The 20,735-nt window shown below is 48.6% G+C and overlaps 1 protein-coding gene across 2 annotated transcripts in view; it reads right to left on the bottom strand.

The window, feature by feature from the left end:
- Positions 1-1,599: 1,599 nt before the first annotated feature.
- The window catches only part of LOC123499551 (protein neuralized-like), a 147,547-nt gene continuing 128,411 nt past the window's right edge, over positions 1,600-20,735 (bottom strand). Inside the window, exons 1-3 of one of the 2 annotated variants that reach the window (XM_045247658.1) lie at positions 5,665-6,166; positions 2,762-4,000; positions 1,600-2,605 (exon numbers count right to left, since the gene is read on the bottom strand). In XM_045247658.1, coding sequence (XP_045103593.1) covers positions 2,154-2,605; positions 2,762-4,000; positions 5,665-5,782 — 1,809 coding nt within the window. In that variant the 5' untranslated portion in view covers positions 5,783-6,166 and the 3' untranslated portion in view covers positions 1,600-2,153. Of the gene's footprint in view, positions 2,606-2,761; positions 4,001-5,664; positions 6,167-20,735 lie in introns of those variants that run through there. The other variant, XM_045247659.1, reaches the window with a different exon arrangement.

The following is a 20,735-nucleotide window of genomic DNA, read 5'->3' as shown; positions in this document are numbered from 1 at the left end:
TGCGTTTTTATGAATACATGATGGCAATAATAGTATTCTTTTTGAGGAATATTGAATGGCTTATTCATACAGGAAGTTCCAGAGAACCTGTGAGTAGATTACTAACGCGACAGCCGGAGTAAAAAGCCTACTTGTTCTGTCAGTCTCCTCAGGCGGCGTTTTCCGGTGCAGTGGCTGCGGGCATGCCGGGCCGCCGCGGGGTGTGCTGCGTTCCACAATAGATGAGGGCGCGGGAAGCAGCACCCTCGCCCCACCTCTGCCCGCCACCATGTAGAGAGGAAGCGGCGGTGAGATGAACTCCTTGTCTTTGTGTTTTCTCTTCCCCCCTCATACTGTAGGGAGAGGGGTGGGGTAGAGGAGCGGGGCCCTGGCTGAGTCTTTGAAAAAAAAAAAAAAAAAAAAAAAGGCTGAATACACATAAAGACTGGCATGGATCGCTTAACGTGTAGTTTTTACCACCACTGCGGGATAAATAGTTTCCCACGGTGGATGATATTGCTGCGTCAGGAGGCTCCTGCAGGGCCGAGGTTACTCCCAAGCTTCTCTATCACAGATTCCTGAGGCTGGATTTTACTGCTAATAGGAGCCATGCCATTCACGGTTCGATGATACAATAGAAAACTTGCTGATCCGAAATGAATTTTAAACTGTTTATTTTTTTATTTTTTTATTTTTGTACACGCGTAGGTATTATAATGCATGTCTTGTAGTAGAAACCTGAGGTGCTAGCGGCTTGAACGGACGAGCATTTCATTTACTATCTTTTATTTTTTTCTTTATTAATACTATTAAATTTTTTGGGTTGTTTTGATAGGTATCTATCTTTTTAAATTCTTTTTATATTATAACAATTTTGGCAACAACCATTAACTCAAACTATGGATTAATGATCCGATGCTTTCGTCCTCAATGGAATCTAGTCTAGCCAGCCTTCACCCTGCTTTCTGTGCACTAATAATTTTATTTGGCGAAGAATGAATTCACCTGTGCAATGGATGACAATAACACCAACAATAACAAGCAACAATGCACACTAAGCCTACATAGCAGCCAGGCTAGATTAATGCAACGAGCAATCTCTTTACTACTATGTCCCTCACACCACTCATTGTTCACCTCTGTGCAGCATCAGCGAGTTCCTTGCTGGCTCTGTGAGTAACGCAGGCAGTGCGTACGTGTCGCTATACCTGCCTCGCCGAGCTGAATCAAATCCTGCGTGACTTGGCATAGCGAAGCATAACCAGTGGAAAAGATGCTGGTGTTCATTTGAATACAGGAGGAATACCTTGGTGTACGTCTCATCTATTCCCTAACCTTCCCGCCATATCATGCTGGGTTTAGGTTATGGACACGCACCATCAGTAGGTGGCGACAGATTCATTTGTGTTCTATGCACCATACCAACAATTCGCGATCATAAAGGCTTTTTATACATGTGATTCACACACAGATTTGGTGAGTCAGGTGATGATAGATGAGCAATGGATTAAAGCTGAGAGTAACAAGATAAGCTAAGATGAAGAAAGTTATATTAGTATACATGAATGTACAACAGTCAGTCACACCTGCTCTTTGTCTTAGGATTGACATACACGATGATTACTTTAAAATATTTTATTATCGATTTACCTAAATGGTGATGATGTTTATGACAGACACCAGTTTGTTCTCCACAGCAATGACCAATGAATGCAATGATGGAAATATAAAAACATTCACATATGATCCAAGTATAAAATAATGACAGGGCTTACAAAGGGGGGGCGCTGGGCCCATAAGTTACTGCGAGCTATGTACAGAGGGGGGACAGAGGAGGGCCGCGGGCGGGGGTGTGACTGTCCCCACGGCCTCGCTATGTACACACTACCACAGCTGACTTAGACCAGAGGTAAGTGCGGCGGCACACCGCACGCGCAGACATAAACACATACACACACGCACACACACACGGGCGCGGCACATACTGGGGTATGCGCGGCAGGGCGGGACTAGACAACGTGGCCCTGGCCGGCGCCAGGCTCGGCACTGTAATCAACCACCTTTGGTATGAGCAGGTATCACGGGTCACCCACACCGACGCCCCCGCCACAGGCCTGCTGGGCCGCGGGTGAGGGTGGGCGGGGCAAGGGACAGGAGGGCAGGCGCGGGCCCCGTCATGACCGGTACGTGCGAATCACGTCCCGGATGACAGCGCGGCAGATGGGGCACTGACCCCCGCCCCGCCCCCGCCACTGCTGCAGGGCACACTCGTAACACATACACATGTGTCCGCACATGTACAGCACCGAGTCCACTGGCTTCTCGTAGCACACCGTACACTCGTGCAGGGCGGGGCCTGGTGGCAGGTCGCCCCTGGAGGTGAGAGTGGAGGAGGCGGACACAGGCTCCATGTAGGCTCCGCTATACACCGAGGACATGGTACCGTGCCCGCTGATGGGTTCTCGTGGCGCCGGCAGTGGGGGAGGTGGAGAGGCGTTGTGGGTGTGGGTGGTAGGTGGGGAGGGTGGACTGGGCGGGAGGCTGACAACCAGAGGGGACGCCCGTGACAGCTGTGGGTGTGCAGGCCGACCCACGGGTTCTGGCCGCCGAGGAGGGGAGCTAGAGGCTGCGGAAGGAAAATAAGGCATGGTTAGGTACACTCACTGACTATCAGCAAGAAGTGTTACGCGTATAAACATCTCCTTTATGGCTCTCATTACATACGTATTTTCAGTTTCTAAAGGGTGAAGACAGCTTAGGGGCTTGAGGGGAGGACACTCACCTGGCTGCTGTGGGGGCGCCGGGTCGTGCGTCACACCCAAACTCCTGATCTTGCTCGTGTTGCCGTACACATCGAAGAAGGCCCAAAGCTGCAGCGTGTGGTCAACGTGCATGAAGACCTGAGGGGCGGCGCCATTACGTGAGAAGGTCACCTCGCCTTGGTGGGAGAGGGCGAAGGCCAGCTCATCAGCAGGCTGTGGGGACGCCGCCACGTCCTTGCTCACCACCCAGTACTCGAGGCGGTCCAGCAGCAGGTCACAGTCCTCAGGCAACTCTGAGGGTTCAAGGCCCGCAGGGTTGGCAGATGTCAGCCCGAAGGCCAGGGCGCCCACATACATAGCCTCCACATGTAACACCTGCACCACTAGGCGCTCCCCGGGCCGTAGCGGCCGGGCGGTGAACACATATCCATGGGAATACTCTGTCTCGGTGCGGGCTGCCACGGTGCGGTCATTGTTCAACCTGACATTGCGGCCCCGCACGCGGTGGAAGGGCAGCGGAGTGAAGGCTGTGTGCGCGTAATGCCGCAGCGGGAGCGCGTCTGGGGAACGAGGCGTGGGTGTGAGTGCCAGCTGGGCCATGGAGGGCTGCAATCTCTCTACGCCTGAGTCAGGCCTGGCCGGGGGCTGAGTCTGGGACTGTGGGGCAGGCAGCGCGGCTTGGGGCACGACCCGGGAGCTGGCCGTGGAGGATCCAGGACTAAGGTCATTCACTATCCTGACCCGGTTGTTGAGCTGCGACTCCGGATCCAGGAACTCCACCGCCGTGCTGTTGCCGTACACATCGAAGAGTCCCCATAGCTGCGAGCGCGTGTCCACACCACTGAAGAACACGCCGCGCTCCTCACCGTTGATACCGAAGTGGACATCGCCTGAGGAGTCTGCATAGTAGAATAGGATGCTGCCCTGCTCAGCGAAGCGTTCACTTAGAGCCTTTGCCCAATAGCCTGGTTTATTGGTCAAGTCTGGGCAGGCGTACTTAGGTAGGGCATCACGCAGACCGGCTGGGTCCTGTGACGTAAAACCAAAACGGATGACGCCAGACCAGTTGCTGTTGACCTCCAGGAGCCGCAGACATACCCTCTCGCCGATCCTGATGGGCCGGTTGGAGAAGGCGATGCCTTTACAGAAGCTCTCTGTTCTCCGCGCGACCCTGCCGTCGTTGGCGATGCGAACGTTTTCCCCACAGACTGGATGGAAGGTCAGCGGCGGGAGGTTAGACGTTCCTGACTGCCGACCCGCTGAAACAGAGAGAGGAGGTTAGGAAAACACACAGACACAGACGTGAATCGTGCACTCACTCACTCACTCTCTCTCTCTCTCTCAAAATGCATACACTATTGTGCTAGTCAAGGCTACATCATTACTACAGGCTCCCTCTCCCTTCCCAGGGCCCAAATCTCTCGAGATTAATTACTTGTTTGCTTTTTGCACTAGTCACCCACAGCAGTAAAGACCAAACACAAACACACACACACACACACACACACACACAAAAAGTGAAATATATACCCCACTCTCACTTGTGTGGCCTAACGCTATCCACTACCAAGACTTTCCCTTTCACTACAGACGAAATAAAGCCAATAAACTATTCTCGACATGTCTGCCACCATTACTACAAACATGTATATCATCTCTCGAGAACATTTTCAAAGATATGAATCGCGCGACGATTTAGTAGAGCCACAAATTAGGTCTTTATCCAGCAGTGTGGAGAGGGAGCGGCAAAGTAGGCGCTGCAACACTCCCACTCCCACGCCCAGCTTGCACGAGAGGTCAGCTGGTGAGCCACGAAGCCAACAGTGAAACCGGGTCGAGAGAAAGGGTCAGGGAGGGCTTGGTCGTGAAGGGAAGAGCTTTGTTGTGGGTTGACCAGCCTCAGGGTAAAGGTGGACCCTATTGCCACTCCTACTGACGTTGGAGGGCAGCAGGAAGGGAAACGGCACAAAGACACACTTAACTGAATAGCTGTGTAATGTATAGCCGCGTACTTAAAACCCTCACTTGCTTTACGTCAATTACACGAGACAATTAAGCTTATTTTAAAACTTTATGATCCTTTCCGCATTGATTCCTGTTACTACTTGTATCTTCCCCTATAGCTATAGACTGAAAACTCAGCTAATGGTCCCTAAAGCCTACGTAACACCGGCAGCATCAACGCAGTCCTTCCTCCCCGTCCCGCCATGGCATCACTGTGATGACGCTGTGGCCAATCACCTCAGCGTCCCACTGCCGCACACACTTAAGCCGTCACCAAGAAAACTAACCATTAGCTCGCATGTTACTCTCCTCTCCCGTGCTCTTATAATCACTCATTTCATCACCAATCAATAACGCGGGGCGAATACAGGTATTACATCATTAAAATAACACCACACTCGCCTCTCTTTGACAATGATGCCTCGGAATGAACGACTGGATACTAATTACGAAAATCAAACAATAGACAATAAACCATCGTGAAGTGGTTCAAGTCTCGCAGGACTTCAAAAGTGACATTCTCACCCCATAGAATTTAGGAGACAACTGATAATCCCCGGTGACGCGAGGAGGGAGGAGTGTGGCGAGGGTCGTCCTGCCGCTGGGAGATCGCCACCGCCAGCCACCCTCACGCCGCCTCAGGTCCTTTCCCACCAGCACCAGCGGCCCCTCGCTCCACCCCCTCCCCCCCTTCGCCCGCCGTGGACCACAGCGGAAGTGCTGCTTACCGGATGTGAAGCGCCGTCGCCCGTGCCGCAGACGCCACCAAATTGCCGCCCCTTCCCACCACTCCGCCTCTGCCTTCCCTCCCCATACATCCCTAGCACCACCACCATCACTACCAGGCACAGATGCGGAGCTCAAAATAGCCCCAGTCATAACACTACCTCGTGTAGCTACTAAGAGAGAGGATGCTAACCTAGTCCCATGCGTCTCTTGAACTTCTTGAGGACCTTCATCTTCTTGAATATGGGTCCCGCTGTGTAGCAAGTGACAGTGGGTTCTGCGGCGTACTCCTCGATACACAGGGCAGGCATCACGGCGCGCCTGCTACCACTCGCATCCAGGGCGATGCCGCCGTGACACACCACTCACAACCAAAACATACACTCCGCTGATTCGATGAAGACGGCAGCACTTTCGCTCCACTAACACTGAGGCTGCTGTTGTTTTTACTATTTCCAGGTGAATAAGCGAATCGTGTACAGGTGTTCACTATTCGTTGGTAGTAGTTTCCTGCGTCACAGACTCCAAGTAACGCATTATCCTCTGGGCCTAGATATGAAGTCCAACGCAGTGTTAGTAAGTCCCGGCGTGACAGAGTGGCGAAGGCCAGAGACGCGTACCGGAGTGTCTTCCCCCAACGGACTGTGACTAGAGACTGGCGCGAGCTGAATGTGGCGGTGGGAAGACAGCTGCTCCCCCCCTTCACCCCTAACACCAGGCCGGGACTAGGGGAGAGCGGGAGCGAGCGAGAGGGACTGGAGAGCGGTAGGTGAGAGGGGAGAGGCAGGGGCAGGGGGAGAGGCGGACGGAAACAACTGTGAGTTGGTGATTACTAATTTTCATTCATTTTACTTTCCTGCTAAGACACCTCAAATCTCCGAGGGTGCACATCGGAGCCAAGCAGCACCGATGTGTGAACGAGGAAGCTAAAGAGTTGGTCACACCGCCCAGTTTGTGCAGTTACTCCTACTGGAATGCGAGACAAAGGGTGGTAGAAATCTAATACCACATATTGTAAATACATCATTGAACCTTGTGGATATAAATACAAACACCTGAAATCTGGAAGAAAGCCAGAACGTACCACAGGACAAGAGGGACGCGCCTGAAGGTTAGGCAATAGTATGGCGTCATCCTTGAAGCAAAAGAAATGTTACCACATCAATAATAACTTCAAGAGCAATCTGAATTGTTTATCTGAATGCCACTTCTAATTTAACCCATAATTCACGGCCACATGCCTGGCAACACCGGAAAACAGGGATGTTGGTTTGGTAGGGGAGGGCGAGGTAAGAGGGGCGGAGCAGGGGGTGTGGGGGAGGGACAGATGTTCAGGCTGCGCGCACGAGCTACCACACTCCCGCCGACCCCGCCACCCTGGTCTGGGCTGCTCCCCGTTCCCTACCGCAGTTTTAATGTTTCTAAATTTCGCCTGATGAAAACACGATGCCATAGAATGAAAATACTGATAACTCAGAAAGGTGGAAGGCAACCGGGAGGAGGGTGTTATCACGAGGGTGGAAGTGAAGATAAACAGGGACATGTGACGGTAGAGCTGTCATGTGTGGGGCTGGTAGTTTACAAAAAAGTAACACTCTAGTCCCAGGATTTTTGTGAGCTCTCCAACGTTTCTTCGCAGTCGATAACGGCGAGGGTGCACAGAGGAGTGGGTAGAGAGAGCGTTGCATAACCAAGATTGTGTACAGAAGGAAAAATGGAGTACATAACGAGGCATCGTCAACACCTCCCGGGTACCCAGCACAGCACAGCAGCGGCGCTCTGATGGCAGCGCTCTTGCCACCCTCACGTCACCTAATATTAATCTTAAGCTAACTGCCATACTCTCCTTCATCAAAGTCAATCATTATGTGCGTCAGATCATAATGTTATTAAACAGCGGGAATGACGCAAAATCAGAGGTTAGAGGGTAGAAGTGGGAAGGTGCAGGGACACGATCCAGCGGTCCTCGGAGGATGGAAAGGCAGATGGCAGTGGGTGAAGGTAGCGAGCGTGTCGAGGGAGGCAGTGGTGGGCTGGCAGTGGCTCCCTCCTGCCTGTCTGCCTGCTGTTGTTCGTGTCCTCGCCACACAGAGAACCTGACAAATAGGTAGACTGGACGCTGCTGCCCCTGACCACCAGAACCCCCACGTAGGCAGTGCTGCTTCCTCTGACATGCCTGTGGTGACTGTCAAGGCTGCCCCTCTTCCTTTGCTTCTCCCAATCCGACCTACGACACCCACCCGTAACGAGGACCAAGGGAGGCATCATAGAGCTCCTCTTCCTATCCTGCACCGTCTCGCTTTCCATCACACGCGCTGGGAGTGCCCTGAAGTAATGGTTCCTGGTTTTATGAGCCGCTCCTCCACGCCTCCTTCCCTTTCCCCTTCCATTCAATCTCGCTTCCGACCGCCCGACCACCATCTACTGTTCTCACGGATGCTTACAGGGAGGGAAGTATTCCACTTCCCTGCCTCCCTTCCCACCCATTCCCCAGCACACACGCCTTTCCTTCCTTTCCCTTCCCTCCCTTGTCCTGCTTGCCTTCGACTCCTTACTTGCTCTTTAGTCAACTGTTTCCTTATATATATATATATATATATATATATATATATATATATATATATATATATATATATATATATATATTTATTTATTTTTTTTTTCCTTCTCTTCTTACAGTCACATACCTCTTCCTTGATGCGACTTAGCGGGCATTTGGAGACACACGGCGACCACCACTGAATGAGTAACGGTCTGTGTGTGTGTGTGTGTGTGTGTGTGTGTGTGTGTGGAACCAACCAGAGCAAAAATAAAAGGGACATTCATCTCTCTCTCTCTCTCTCTCTCTCTCTCTCTCTCTCTCTCTCTCTCTCTCTCTCTCTCAGGAAGGTCATAACAAGTCAAGTGAAAGGATAGAAGGTGGGTCACACGAGAGCCTCCTTCCCCTTCCACCTCCCACTCACTCCTCTTCTTCCTCCCACTCACTCTCCTTTTCCTTTACCTCCTCTAGTTCCCATTCCTGCCACGATGTCCTCTCAACTGTTTTCTTTCCTTTCAATACTATTTACTTGATATTCACGAGGACTACCAGTGACTTTCTCGCAGTCCTTTATTCAGTCAAGTTAATTAAAAAGTCGACGATTCAATGCGTGTAATATTATGGCGCAGTTATAGAAAAAAAAGTATCGTATTCTTATCAGATGTTCAGTTTTCATTTCATAATTAGTTTTCAAAAAGGCCATAGAGATGATTAATGGTGTCCTCGTGTGTGTGTGTGTGTGTGTGTGTGTGTGTGTGTGTGTGTGTGTGTGTGCTTTGTCATTAAGGGTATATAGAATCTTTGCTAAACTATCACTAGACTCATGAAAACGCACTTGAAAACCTTAATAACTTCCACTAGACCCTGCCCTTCCCCCAAAAAAAAAAAGTCGTCAGACCCTCTCTCTCTCTCTCTCTCTCTCTCTCTCTCTCTCTCTCTCTCTCTCTCTCTCTCTCTCCATACGAAGGAATTATCAGATCCAGTGAACAAAATTCGTCAATATAAAACGCTCTGCAGTTATTGGAAAACACACACACACACACACACACACACACACACACACACACACACACACACACACACACACACACACACACACACTCACAGATTAACTAAGTACGTGGCACGTTTTTCAAAGCAATTCCTGGATGTTAAAGGAGGAGGAGGAGGAGGAGGAGGAATAATGGTAATAGTAGTAATAATAATGATAATAAAAACTCATTCCAAACTTACTAAAGTTATTTCTATACTACTAAGTACGGACAAACTCCCGTAACACACACACACACACACACACACACACACACACACACAGAGAGAGAGAGAGAGAGAGAGAGAGAGAGAGAGAGAGAGAGAGAGAGAGAGAGAGAGAGAGAGAGAGAGAGAGAGAGAATCTTACGAACAAAAAAATCAAACGTTAAAACTTGAAATCTCAGCAATAATAGATTGACTGATTCTAACCATCACATCACGAAAATCATAAGGCGTCAGCACTAACACAAGCATCACAAACTTTCAACACATGGTCACATATTGAACAAAAACACTCAATAACTCTGATTTCTCAACACGGAACCTTCAAACAACCCGACGCTGACGAGGCAGTGTGAGAGTTCAGGCAGTATTCTGAAACACTTTGCTCTCTCACCATCACGACTATTTTCAAACGGCCACGAGACTAGTAGGCAGGCTCTCAAGAGTGCTTCAATTGTTAATAACTTGAGATACCTTGTTAATATGCCAATAAAACCATACACACACCCTTAAAGAATAGTGTAACTTCAACTAGAGCCTCTTGAAAGTAGTGGCAGTGCAGACAGAAGTGTTTCAGAACATGGCCCTTTTACCGCATCACGCCGAGTAGGGCAGAGCCGGGCCAAGTTGAGGCGAGCCAGCCAACAAGCTTCCCGCGTAAAACTATTGATGGATGGGTCGTGATGGGAAAGTGTAGATCGGCCCCCACGCCCCCACCCACCCGCTGGGACCGAGGAAGGAAGGCAGCGGGGAGAAGGGAAGCGAGGGGAGCGCAAAAGAGAAAGGAAGCGAGGCAGAGTAACAGGAAAGGGAAGGAGGTGGTGGACGGAGGGAAGGAAGGTGTATAGTTGTTGTGTTAAGCGGGAATGGAAGATATTGGGAGTTAGGAAGTGAAAAATACAGAGATGAAGAGAATAAGGAAGGATGACACTAAAGGTTGAAAGAAGAAGAAACGATAATGGGAGTGGGGAGATAGGGAGGAAAATGCACTAGTAACGTTACCAAAAACAAGAACACAAAACAGACGAAGGAAAACGATGCAGACAAAGGACACGGGGAGAGTTGAAGCGGGAAGAGGAATAAAGAAACAAAATAAGATTACAAATGCAAAAAAAAAAAAAAAAAAAACAGTAGAAGAACCAAGAAAGAACATATCCAAATGGAGGAGAATGATAAAAAAGGAAGGGGAATAGAAGACGATAACAGGGGGAAGGGAAGGAAGAGTAGAGCCAAAGATCTCTTCCAAACCATTCCAGGAGGGAGATGGAGGGTCAAGTACCGGTGTGTGTGTGTGTGTGTGTGTGTGTGTGTGTGTGTGTGTGTGTGTGTGTGTGTGTGTGGAACAAAGGCGAAGGAAGAGATAAATAGCGAGATGATAAAATTAGTACAGCAGAGAAGAAAAGGAACAATGAGGTCTGGATGAAACAAAGGAAGCAAAAATAAACTAAGAATTTCTGCATCACCACTACCACCACCACCACCACCACCATTAACAAAAAGAACACCAACGCTACTAGTACCATCACCATTACCACCACCATCACCATTATCATCATTACTAAAACCACCCTTTACAACAACAACTACTACTGCTGCTACTGCTACTGCTACTGCTACTGCTACTACTACTACTGTTGTTACTACTACTACTAACTGACAAAAAAACAAGCAAATACACAAAAAATAAGTATAATGAACTTTTAAAGTAACGGAAAGACAAAAAAAGAAAAGTGAAGAAAAATAAGGAAGAAAGTGAAGAAGAAAAATAAGTGTCGTCATTATTATCATTATCATTATTATCATTATTATTATCATTATTAGTGGTAGTGGTATTGGTGGTGATAGAAGAAGTGGTTGTGGCGGCGGAAGTTGAGGGTTAGTAAGGAGAAGGTAAGAGGTAAGTAAGGAGGTAAGTCAGGAAGGCAGGAGGGAGGTGGGAGAGTGGGTAGGCCTAAAGTTACCGTAAGGAGGAGGAGGAGGAGGAAACTAGGAAAACCGTAATAAAGCGACCGGACGCGAGTTACGTCTTCTCGAGGAGGAGGAGGAGGAGGAGGAGGAGGAGGAGGAGGAGGAGGAGGAGGAGGAGGACAAATATAGAAAAAAAAAGGGGAGTCGAAAGAGGAAGTAGAGCAGAAAAAGGACGTGGAACATGAAAGAGAGAAGAGCAGTTTGGGATCAAAAGACGAGAGAGAGAGAGAGAGAGAGAGAGAGAGAGAGAGAGAGAGAGAGAGAGAGAGAGAGAGAGAGAGAGAGAGAGAGAGAGAGAGAGAGAGAGAGAGAGAGAATCCTAACAACCAAAGAAAGAAAAGGAGTTTGACATGAAAACAAACAAACAGGGTATTAACACCACCACCACCACCACCACCACCACCACCACCAAGCAGAGTAACAGGTGACAGAGGGTGACTGGCTGGGTGGCTGGGTGACTCTGTACTCCTGCAGGTTCTCACGGGTAGGGGCGACTCAGATTTCGACCAGGTAACTGAATCACCCGCGCCAGGTAAAGGGAGGAGAGTGGGTGAGTGGGTGGGTGGATGCGGATGGTGAAGGTAGCAAGGTGAAGGCAGACAGGTGGAGGAGTAAAGATGGATGGAGGGGTGGAGAGAACAAGTGGTAGTGATAGTGGTGGTGGTGGTGGTGGTGGTGGTGGTGGTGGTGGTGGTGGTGGTGGTGGTGGTGGTGGTGGTGGTGGTGGTGGTGGTGGTGTGTGTGTGTGTGTGTGTGTGTGTGTGTGTGTGTGTGTGTGTGTGTGTGTGAGTGAGAGAGAGAGAGAGAGAGAGAGAGAGAGAGAGAGAGAGAGAGAGAGAATAATGGAAAGGAGGAAAACATACCATGTGATGCATAAATGACTAATATTCTCTCTCTCTCTCTCTCTCTCTCTCTCTCTCTCTTCTCATGCCCTCATTTCATCACGTCGCCTTTCCGCCTTCCCTTCCTTTCTGGCCAACCACTTGCAGAGTAAAAAGAGGAAAACCTTGTAATGAACAGAGAGAGAGAGAGAGAGAGAGAGAGAGAGAGAGAGAGAGAGAGAGAGAGAGAGAGAGAGAGAGAGAGAGAGAGAGAGAGAGAGAGAGAGAGAGAGAGAGAGAGAGAGAGAGAGAGAGGTTAAGTGTGCAATAACAAAGCCATGACCACCACCATCACCATCACTACGACCACCGCCACCACCACCACCACCACCCAAGGACGACCCCCTCCTGCCGCCGTCACGACCCCCAGTGACCGCGCCGCCCACGTGACCCTTGACCTATCCCCGCCACTCACGACTCGCCACAGCCAGCATCTCCTCCTCCTCCTCCTTCTCCAGTTCTTGTGTCCTTCCGTGCAAACACCTCGTATGCTTCTTTTTCACATCCTGGTCTTCTCCTCCTCTTCCTTCTTTTATTGTTCTTCATTTTTCTAGTCTTCCATGTCTTCCTCCTCTTCCTTTTTCTTTTTACTGTTCTTCTTCTTCTTCACCTTTAACTCCTCCTCCTCCTCCTCGTTCTCCTCCTTCTCCCCGTTGTTGATGTTTTTGTCCTTCTTCTTCTCAATCTTTAACTTCCTTTTCCGTGTCTTCTTTCTTTATCTCATCCCCCTCCTCGTCCTCTTCTTCTTCTTTTTCCTCTTCTTCTTTCTCATACGATTTTACTCTTTCTCTTTTCTTATTTCACAAATTCTTTCTCGATCTTTCTCATATGTTTTCTTTCATTCCTCTTCCTCTTTCTCCTGCTTCTCCTTCAACTCTTCCTCCTGCTCCTCTTCTTCCTCCCAGATGTCCCGCCACAAGCCCCGTGTGTCTGACATGGACGGTGCAATATGTATCTTTCAAGTCTCATCCGTCCACCTTTTGTGATTCCTAGCATGTCTTTCCATCTCTCTCTCTCTCTCTCTCTCTCTCTCTCTCTGGATGTAGTGCAGCTATCTGTTAATTTTTCTCCTCCCTCCCTCCCTCCTCCCATCTCTTTCTCTTTTTTTTTCCCCTCCCTTGAATATTTCCTTGATCTTTCCCTCCTGCTGTCTTCCTTACCTGCTTTCCCCACCCTACCCCCTCTCTACTCCCTCCGCTTCCCCTCTCCTCCTTTTTCCACACCTACCACACCCCCCCTTGCAATCTCTCTTCCCCCCTTGCTATCTTCCCAGCCATCCTTCCTTCCACTTGCTACCCTCTCTTTTCCTCGCCCCCTTCCAACCTTCCTTCCTCTCCTACCCTCCCTTTACCTCCAACCCCTTCCCCCCCTTCCCTCCCTCCGACCCTTAGCAACAAGACAAAGGAAAACCCACAGGAAGTTAGAAATAAGGTGAACGTCTTAGAAAGTCATCCCGGACAGGTAAGAAAGAGAAGGAGGGACAGAAAAGATAATAAGACGGAAGGTAAAATATTAGGGGAGAGGAATGGGAGAAGGGAAGGGGGAGAGGATGGGAGGTGGATGATATGGGGTGTAATGGTGGAAAAGAGAGAGGAAATGGGATGGGATGGTATGGCATGGGTTAGGATTATGTGGACAAGTTGTGGTAATTCATTTTTTGATGTGTTTTTTTTTTTTGTCTGTTAATTTCGATAGATGAAGAAGAAGAAGAAGAAGAAGAAGAAGAAGAAGAAGAAGAAGAAGAAGAAGAAGAAGAAGAAGAAGAAGAAGAAGAAGAAGAAGAAGAAGAGAGAGAGAGAGAGAGAGAGAGAGAGAGAGAGAGAGAGAGAGAGAGAGAGAGAGAGAGAGAGAGAGAGAGAGAGAGAGAGAAGGGACACAAGGAAGCTCTACATGAGGGAGGGAAGGAGGAAAGAAGGGAGAGAAGGGAGAGAAGGGAGGGAAGGGAGGGAGGTAAGGCGATAGCGGTGGGACAAAGTGCCCTCCCTTCCTCCCTCCCTCTCTCTCTCTCTCTCTCTCTCTCTCTCTCTCTCTCTCTCTTTACCTTCCCCGGATTTCCTGGCCTCGACTTCCGCTGTGATTTTCAGGTGAACACAGGTGCGTGGAGGAAGAGGAGGAGGAGGAGGAGGAGGAGGAGGAGGAGGAGGAGGAGGAGGAGGAGGAGGAGGAGGAGGAGGAGGAGGAGGAGGAGGAGAGAGGAGAGAGAGAGAGAGAGAGAGAGAGAGAGAGAGAGAGAGAGAGAGAGAGAGAGAGAGAGAGAGAGAGAGAGCACAAAATTCATACCTACTTAAAAAAAAAAAAATCAGGAAACGAGAAACAACAAAAAGTACGAAACAAAAGCAAACAAAAGAAAGACACACACACACACACACACACACACACACACACACACACACACACACACACACAGGCCACAACAAGTCTTTCGGTTTGTTTGCGAGTTGAGCAGATTACCATGGGGTTCTCCTCGCTTGGGGCTCAAATTTTGGATGGATGGATGGATGGATGGATGGATGGATGGATGGATGGATGGATGGATGAATGAAAGAATAGATGGATGAAGGGATGGAATTATGAGTCAGCTGTAGTAATGTTTGAATAAGTTTGGTGTGTGTGTGTGTGTGTGTGTGTGTGTGTGTGTGTGTGTGTGTGTGTGTGTGTGTGTTAAGCAGCTTTACCGTTTAGTTCGGTGTTTTGCACAGCCGCGTTTCTCAACCCCACCACCTCCCCACCCTCAACACCCACCAAACTCCCTCCATCACTACACCATAATAGTTCTTTGTTTACGAACGTTATTGGCTGTGATTGTTGTTGTTGTTGTTGTTGATGATGATGATAATTCGCTTTGTTTGTAATGATGATGGTAATGGTGATGACAATGATGGTGATGAAGTAATAATGTCAAAATCTTACGTACAAGATAATCCACAACCATGCATTAGTTGTTATAACCATGTTGTACTCTATTTAAACATTAACTCCCAAAAACAACAGTAACAACACCAACACATGAACGAACGAATCCCACAATAGATCAACACCCAAATTGAATACACGACTAAATAAACAAGTAAATGAGATAAGCAAACACCTTCATTTTGTGCAGTCTATCAAGCTTCTCGTCTCAAAGTTTGTCCAACACTCACTCACTAAAAGATATTTCCAGGAACCGTGACCGTATGTGTGTGTGTGTGTGTGTGTGTGTGTGTGTGTGTGTGTGTGTGTGTGAACTTGTCAACGCCTCAAGCTTCATGTGTTCACTGCTCGCTAGTTGGTGGTGATGCGTGGTGACGTGTGAGGAGGAGGAAGAAGAGGAGGAGGAGGAGGAGGAGGAGGAGGAGGAGGAGGAGGAGGAGGAGGAAAATGCAGTTGTGCTGAATCGAATCAGATTTAGTCATAAGTTAGATGCTTTCTAGAGAGAGAGAGAGAGAGAGAGAGAGAGAGAGAGAGAGAGAGAGAGAGAGAGAGAGAGTTAAGTGTGTGAGTGTCGGTAAAGAGACGCCCATGATACATTAGAGAAACGTGCAATTCCCACGCCAGGAGGAGGAGGAGGAGGAGGAGGAGGAGGAGGAGGAGGAGGAGGAGGAGGAGGCAAAGTTAACACAAAAATAATATTGTATCCTTACTAAATGACATAAGTTATAGTAGAAGTGGTGGCGGTAGTGGTGGTGGTGGTGGTGGTGGTGGTGGTGGTAGTAGTAGTAGTAGAAGAAGAAGAAGATGAAGAAGACGAAAACGAAGAAGAAGAAGAAGAAGAAGAAGAAGAAGAAGAAGAAGAAGAAGAAGAAGAAGAAGAAGAAGAAATGAGATAGAAACAGGAGTAGTAGTAGTTATATTATTATCATTATTATTATTATTATCATTATTACTATTTTTAGATGGAAGTAGTAGTAACAGTAGTATAAGGAGGAGGAGGAGGAGGAGGAGGAGGAGGAGGAGGAGGAGGAGGAGGAGGAAGGACACGGAGGGTTACACAGAGGCAGGAAGGATGGAGCAGGATTTCCAGTCAATGGCTTACTCGGTCTCCCTTTCCTTCCTTCCTCTCTTCCTCCTCTTCCTCCTCCTCAACTTTCTCTCCTTCCTCTGATTGTTTTCCCGATTCCCTGATCCATTTCGGCCAGTTTTCCTTCCCGCTCACAAATCTCTCTCTCTCTCTCTCTCTCTCTCTCTCTCTCTCTCTCTCTCTCTCTCTCTCTCTCACGATCCAGGGTCAATTATGTGCGAAAAATCAGGCTAGTCTTCGGAGGCCCTGTGTGTGTGTGTGTGTGTGTGTGTGTGTGTGTGTGTGTGTGTGTGTGTGTGTGTGTGTGTGTGTGTGTGTGAAATGCGAAATGCTTTCTTGGGGACGTTTTTCAAGCAACAAACATGAATATGGAAGGTGAAGATAATGGAGGAGGAGGAGGAGGAGGAGGAGGAGGAGGAGGAGGAGGAGGAGGATGAACCATATTACAGTAACTCTAAATTATGGGCCATTGTCACAAGTTCAAGGAGGAGGAGGAGGAGAAGGAGGAGGAGGAGGAGGAGGAGGAGGAGGAGGAGGAGGAGGAGAAGAAGGAGGAGGAGGAGCAGGAGCAGGAGCAGGAGAAGAAGAAGAAGAAGGGATGAGGAGGAGGAGGAGGAGGAGGAAGAGGAGGAGGAGGAGGAGGAGGAGGAGGAGGAGGAGGAGGAGGAGGAGGAGGAGGAGGAGAGAGGAGGAGGAGGAGGAGGAGGAGGAGGAGGAGGAGGAGGAGGAGGACGTGAACGACGATGATGACGACGAAGACGAAGACGACGACGACAATAACGACAATGACAGCGAAAGGAAGGGGAAGATGGAAGGCACGAGGTAAGGGAGGAGGATGTGGAAATGGGAGGGGAGGAGAGGAAAGGGAAGGGAAGGAGAGGGGAGGGGAGGGAAGGGAGGGAGGGGAGGGAAGGGAAAGGGGTGAAAAGTGATGGCTGGAAGGAAGGAAATGTTGGGAGGGAGGAAAGGAAGGAGGGAGGGAGGGAGGAAAAGGGGGAGGAAGAGGTGGGTAGAATGGAGGAGGATGAGGGTGGGTGCGGAGGAGAAAGGAAATGGGGATAAAGAAGGAAGAGGATATAGGAAGGAGACATACAGGAGGAGGAGGAGGAGGAGGAGGAGGAGGAGGAAGAAGAAGAGAAGAAGAAGAAGGAGAAGAAGAAGAAGAAGAAGAAGAGGAGAAGAAGAAGAAGAAGAAGAAGAAGAAGAAGAAGAAGAAGAAGAAGAAGAAGAAGAAGAAGAAGAAGAAGAAGAAGAAGAAGAAGAAGAAGAAGAAGAAGAAGAAGAAGAAGAAGAAGAAGAAGAAGAAGAAGAAGAAGAAGAAGAAGAAGAAGAAGAAGAAGAAGAAGAAGAAGAAGAAGAAGAAGAAGAAGAAGAAGAAGAAGAAGAAGAAGAAGAAGAAGAAGAAGAAGAAGAAGAAGAGAAGGAGGAGGAAGAGAAAGAGGAGGAGGAGGAGAACGAGGAGGAGGAGGAGGAGGAGGAGGAGGAGGAGGAGGAGGAGGAGGAGGAGGAGGAGGAGGAGGATAAAGAGGAGGTAGCACAGAAAATAGATGATGAATATGCAGATAAATAAAAAGAGCAAGACGTGAAAAAAAGCAACAGCCTAATGGAAGAGTACGAACAGCAGGAGGAGGAGGAGGAGGAGGAGGAGGAGGAGGAGGAGGAGGAGGAGGAGGAGGAGGAGGAGGAGGACATAGATCATGGCATATAATCTTCAAACGCACGCAAAGAACCACAACATTCCACAAGAAGAGAGAGAGAGAGAGAGAGAGAGAGAGAGAGAGAGAGAGAGAGAGAGAGAGAGAGAGAGAGAACAGCACAGTAATTTGAAACACTTCTGCGCTGCACCTCCACTATTTCCGAAAGGCTCTAGAGTGATTTTACTGCTCTAGTGACAGATTAACAATACTTCTACATCATCAACTGGAGGACTACTCTTGGGAACCCGGCTAATCGTCTCTGTGGCCTTTGAATATAGTCGTGGTGAGAAAGCAAAGAGTTTCTGAATATGAACCAATGGTATACTGTGACCGCAACTGTTGAAACTCCCTCTCTTGTTCAGACAAACGCCTTATAACGCAAACAAACCACAACAATCCACGTAGCACGGCCCGCCACCACCATTGCCTTCAAAAGCAAGAACATTTATGACACTACGTCCCACAGGTGCTCTAGACGCCCTGGCCGCAATAAACGTTCCCAGTAAACTTACTTGGGTGGGGAAAAAAACATGATGAAGTGTACCAAGGATGAAAATTCGCAGGATTGTGTGTGCGTGAGAGAATTTATATCGGGCGGAGCTGTAAAGACCACGGCAAGTATTCATGAGTGTGATATGTAACGCCTCGTAAACAAAGGCTCGACAAGACTGGTGCCAGGGAAGGAAAAGACTTCAAAGGCTGCCTGGATACCTGCAGAAGGAAGAGAGACAGACGGGGAGGACATCAGTGGAAGGTAGGTTGTACTCTTACTTCTCTCTTTCTCTCTCTCTGAAAATGTCTCCGACCATCCTCCTTCCTTCTCTCTCTTACCATCTGGAGAAGAAATAGACAGAGGATAAGGGTAAACTGCATCTTGTCCTTCATCTTGCTTCCATCCCCAAAAACTCTCTCTCTCTCTCTCTCTCTCTCTCTCTCTCTCTCTCTCTCCAGTCCTTCCTTCTCTTTCTCTCCATTCCCACTCTCTTCCGCCCACCGCACTACAGCAGAAGGGAGGGCGGTGTTAGTGGAGAGTTTTAAGAGCGGGATATTCGCGGCTTTCCATTCGTGGGCTAATACAGGATAGCACCATGAACATTAGTGTGTGTGTGTGTGTGTGTGTGTGTGTGTGTGTGTGTGTGTGTGTGTGTGTGTGTGTGTGTGTGTGTGTGTGTGTGTGTGTGTGTGTGTGTGTGTGTGTGTGTGTGTGTGTGTGAGCATGTAAACTCTAAGTACAAAACAAGACTAATAAAGAAAATGGGAAAGAAAAAAAAGAGAAGACAATTATAAAGAGACGAGAGTTGACAATGCTGCTGTTGCTGCTGCTGATGATGATAATGATGATGATGATGAGTAGGAGGAAAAGGATAATGTGGATGATGATAAGAATGAAGAGAATGAAGAGGAGAAGGATGCAGTGTCCCCGCCCGGCCGAGCAGAGTGCCGGCCACACCCACACCCACACCTACCCCCGCTCACGCCCACCTAGGCATCCAAGCGTCACTCTGGGAAAGGCAGCAGCATCAGACGTAGTAGTAGTAGTAGTAGTAGTAGTAGTAGTAGTAGTAGTAGTAGTAGTAGTAGTAGTTATAGTAATTACAGTATCCTTCCAACCTACTTACGTTGACCTAGTTATCTACCAAAACAACCTCTCTCTCTCTCTCTCTCTCTCTCTCTCTCTCTCTCTCTCTCTCTCTCTCTCTCTGTCTACAGTAGTTGATGGGTATATTAGTATAAGCTGCCAATAGTGTTCGGTGAGGTGTCGAGAGCCTATTTAATGTACAATATAAAGTGGTACATGATAAAATACATAACACAATATAAATCACGAATATAAACGAGATAGCAAAGAGCAAAAAAGACAAAATAAATGAAAAAAAAAGACTATTTGAAGAAAGAAGACATTTGGTACACAAACTCACAAGACACACTGTCACTGTTTAAGCCAGTTATTACCACCACACTTAAGTTTCTGGAACATAGAAGCCCTGTGTATGTCTCTCTCTCTCTCTCTCTCTCTCTCTCTCTCTCTCTCTCTCTCTCTCTCCACTAATACACCAATTCAAAAACCATTAAAGCATCGTAAGTTCTGCTCACTGTCCTCCTTCCCCTTTCCTCCCCCCACACCACATCTTTCCTTGCCCCATCCTACCCTCTCTTCCCCACCTCCCCGCCTGGCGCCCCTGACCTCCACACAACCCACGATGTCCTCAGGGTCACAATTAACCCCTGGGTCACCACGACTTCTGCAGGAGGAGGAAAAAAAATACAGGGCAAAAAAATGAATGTGAAATGGAAGTGCAGAACCCAAAGGCGAGATTGCTCTGGTGGTGTATTGCGTCCACGTCTGTCCGTCTGTCTGTCTCTCTGTCTGGGTGAGGGAAGCAGTTGGTAAGGGCACAGTGGACTAGGAGAGAGAGAGAGAGAGAGAGAGAGAGAGAGAGAGAGAGAGAGAGAGAGAGAGAGAGAGAGAGAGAGAGAGAGAGAGAGAGAGAGAGAGAGAGAGAGAGAGAGAGAGAGAGAGAGAGAGAGAGAGAGAGAGAGAGAGAGAGAGAGAGAGAGAGAGAGAGAGAGAGAGAGAGAGAGAGAGAGAGAGAGAGAGAGAGAGAGAGAGAGAGAGAGAGAGAGAGAGAGAGAGAGAGAGAGAGAGAGAGAGAGAGAGAGAGAAGCAAAGGATGAGGAAACACTGAACGAACAAGGGTGGAGGAGGGCACAGGATAAGGGAGGGACAGGATAAAGTGGGGACAGGGGGGTGGACGACAGGGTAAGTGTAGTAGTTGGGGTGACTGGCTGGCTGTGGTGGGTGAGGGGGGAAGATGTAAGGTAAGGGTGAGAAGAGTGACTAAAGGTTGTAATGTCTGTAGTTAAACTTTCTCATGATGCAAAAGTCACTGTAAACTGGGAGTATTTATAGTTTCTGCTTGTAAT

This window comes from Portunus trituberculatus, chromosome 50, assembly GCF_017591435.1.
Source record: "Portunus trituberculatus isolate SZX2019 chromosome 50, ASM1759143v1, whole genome shotgun sequence".
NCBI classification, from domain to species: domain Eukaryota; kingdom Metazoa; phylum Arthropoda; class Malacostraca; order Decapoda; family Portunidae; genus Portunus; species Portunus trituberculatus.
The sequence above is the reverse complement of the archived record's forward strand: the minus strand, read 5'-3'. Positions and strand labels throughout refer to the sequence as shown.